The sequence below is a fragment of the Eimeria tenella genome, genomic scaffold (genome assembly GCF_000499545.2).
Source record: "Eimeria tenella Houghton genomic scaffold, Eth_scaff615, whole genome shotgun sequence".
NCBI classification, from domain to species: domain Eukaryota; phylum Apicomplexa; class Conoidasida; order Eucoccidiorida; family Eimeriidae; genus Eimeria; species Eimeria tenella.
This window is the reverse complement of record NW_013545740.1, coordinates 1-3041: the sequence shown is the minus strand read 5'-3', so window position 1 is coordinate 3041 and position 3041 is coordinate 1. Positions and strand designations below refer to the sequence as shown.

At 56.0% G+C, this 3041-nt stretch overlaps 1 protein-coding gene across 1 annotated transcript; it reads right to left on the bottom strand.

Annotated features, from left to right (window-relative positions):
- Window positions 1-356: 356 nt before the first annotated feature.
- On the bottom strand, window positions 357-2665 carry ETH_00034255 (uncharacterized protein; the record flags this gene model as incomplete). Its single annotated transcript, XM_013380429.1, has 4 exons — window positions 357-670; window positions 1033-1354; window positions 1583-1726; window positions 2312-2665. 4 exons carry the CDS (start codon window positions 2663-2665, stop codon window positions 357-359), a joined length of 1134 nt encoding a protein of 377 aa, XP_013235883.1.
- Window positions 2666-3041: the final 376 nt, after the last annotated feature.

Here is a 3041-nt window from a genome sequence, read left to right as displayed (position 1 = left end):
GCGCACCCAGTGTACGTACACCTGAAGAGCGAAAACAAGAAAAAGCAAATCTGCACAAAAGTTCTTTTTTTTGCATTTTTTCCTTTTAAAGAGCAGCAAAAGGAAAAAAGCAACAAAAGAAACATATATAAACAAGCAAAACCTGAGTCTGCGGCCCCGGCAGCATTTAAATGGACTTTTGGGATTTCGAAAATGCGAAAATGAGGCGAAGACGCAGCACGCGCTCGGGTGTACGTACACCGGGTCCGGGTGTACGTACACCCCTCAGCAGCACTTTTGCATTTCAAATTCGAAAAGAAAAAAATCAAATTTTATTTCCGGGATCTTGCAAAATCCACAAGTGCATTTGCGGGGCCTCAGTGGGCTCTTCCGAACTGGCGCCGCCGTTGCTGCTGCTTCTGCTGCTGCTGCCTCTGCTGCTGCCTCCGCTGCTGCTGCTGCAGCTGCTGCTGCTGCTGCTGCTGCAGCTGCTGCTGCTGCTGCTGCAGCTGCAGATGCAGCTGCAGCGCCAGCTGCAGCTGCTGCTCCTGCGGGACCTTCAGGTAAACACGCTCCACTTCTGCTGCTGCTCGTTCAAGAAACTTCGGATCTCTTTTTAGTCTCCGGTCCAGCAGCGCCCCCATCGGCAGCAGCCCCTTAAACCAGGCTTCCTTCAGCGCCATGTCTAGCTCTGCAGCAGCAGCAGCAGCAGTACAGCAGCAGCAGATGTGCAGCAGCAGTAGCAGCAGCAGTATACTCTCAGCAGCAGCAGCAGCAGCGTGTTCACCATCACCGCCATCAACTTCATCCTCACAGCAGCATTAGACCACCACCACAATCACCATCATCAGCAGCATAACCACCAGCACCACAAGCAATAGCAGTAGCAGCAGCAGCATGATAATCATCATCAGCAGCAGCAGCAGCATCAGCAGCAGAACCACCACCACCACAAGCATCCCCATCCCCACCACCCCCTAAAACCCCTCATCATCCTCATCACCACATCAGCAGCAGCAGCAGCAGCAGCAGCAGCAGCAGCAACAGGCGGACCCTGGCTGGCGACGTAGGGCCTGCCGCCCCAGGTGCGGAGGAAGGCGCTGCTGCAGAAGCTGCTCCATTTGATTTGCTGCAGCAGCCCCGCCAGCAGCGTGAGGGCGCAAGGCAGCGCATGCATGTGGGTCCAGACGAGGGCCATGCTGTTGCTGAAGCGCCGCAGCTGCTGCAGCCCCAGCAGCCCAGCAGCAAACTGCAGCAGCCGCCCCCTTTTGCTGCTGCTGCGGTACTCCGCGCCCAGCCAGCTCAGCCCGCTAAACAGCAAACGCCCCGAGGGCTCCTCCCGCACTAGCGCCCGCGCCAGCGAGTGCATCGGCAGCTGCAGCAGCAGCAGCAGCAGCAGCAGCAGCAGCGCAGCAGCAGCAGCAGCGCAGCAGCAGCAGCAGCAGCAGCACAGGCAGACGCGCGGCGGTGCAGTTCGATGCCCGTGCGGGTACGCGCGCGGGCATACGTCCTTTTGTAAAGGGCAACCACGAAATCCTAAACCCTAAGCCCCAAACCCCAAACCCTAAACGCCAAACCCTAAACCCTAAACCCTAAACCCTACGGTGATGGTGTGTTCGTAGTCCTTTTCCATGTAGGCCTTTCCCTTGGCCTGTCGCAAATCGGGGACTGGATCCACATCAACAACTAAGTGCTGGAAGATGGCCCCGTGGCGCTGCAGCTCCTTTATTGCTGCGCGGTCTCCAATCTGAACAAAAACAAAAACGGACTGCTGCTGCTGCTGCTGCTGCTGCTGCTGCTGCTGCTGCGGGTGCAGGTGCGGGTGCTGCTGCGGACGCTGCTGCTGGTGCGGCTGCTGGTGATACTGGTGGTGCTACTGCTGCTGCTGCTGCTGCTGCTGCTGCTGTCGCTGCTGCTGCTGCTGCTGCGTGCCAGTGGACTGCGTAGTGGCATTTGCGTGGATTTATGTGGGGACGTATTTGGGGGATATTAATTGCATTTGCATGCAAATGAACAACGAAAGAATAATAAATTAAAAATGGATAATTTGGCAAATCTTCAATTCACTTTTGATGCATTATTTATTTGCACTTGTTTCTATCAGGGCGTTCGAGTGTATGGACACCTGAATGCTGTGGGATCACGAATGCGATTTCGCGAATTTGAGTGAATTTAAATGGATTTTGAAAATAAATTAACCTCTATTTAAATAAATAAATAAAAGCTGATTAAATGCATTCAAAAAGTGATTCAAAGAGCCTTGAATTGACGGGAAATCGCAAAGTGAAAGCTGAGGTGCATGGACGCTGAGGTGTACGTACACCGCACGCACCAGGGGAGCAGCAAAAGTGATGCAGTAAATAACCACCCTTCCTTTTTGAATTTGTTTTTTCAAATGTTTGGAGACAAACCAGGCAGCAAGAGAGGCGCTGGCCCCCCCCTGAGAGTGTCCCGTGAACACAACCACCAGCGGCCTCTTGCTCCCGCTGCTGCTGCTGCTGCTGCTGCTGCTGCTGCTGCTGTTGCTTCTGCTGCTGTTGCGGCGGCGGCGGCGCTTCAAGAGGGTCTTCACCTCGCTCACGAAGCGCGTCAAAGGCCGCCGCAGCACTTGATGAAATAAAAAGCTGAAGCCCGAGTGCAGCCGGGCCTTGGGGGAGAAAAAGGGGTCTCGAACGGGGTTTGTCATGGTGTTGAAGGTCCATTGCTGCACGAAAACACGTGCAGCAGCAGCAGCAGCAGCAGCAGCAGCGGAGGCAGCAGTTTGGGCTCCAGACGCGAAAAAGACCCCGAGCCTAACGCTCCTGCTTCTGCTTCGGAAGCGAAACGCTCTCCCGCCACTGTGGGCTCGCAGCAGCAGCAGCAGCAGCAGCATCGCGAACGGCAGCAGCAGCAGCAACAGCAGCACCCGCAAAGACAGCAGCAACCCCACACAGCAGCACCCCCAGCAACCCCAACACAGCACCATCCCCAGCACGCTCAGCAGCGGCACCCGCAACAGCAGCAGCAGCAGCAGCACCCCCAGCAGCAGCAGCAGCAGCACCCCCAGCAGCAGCAGCAGCAGC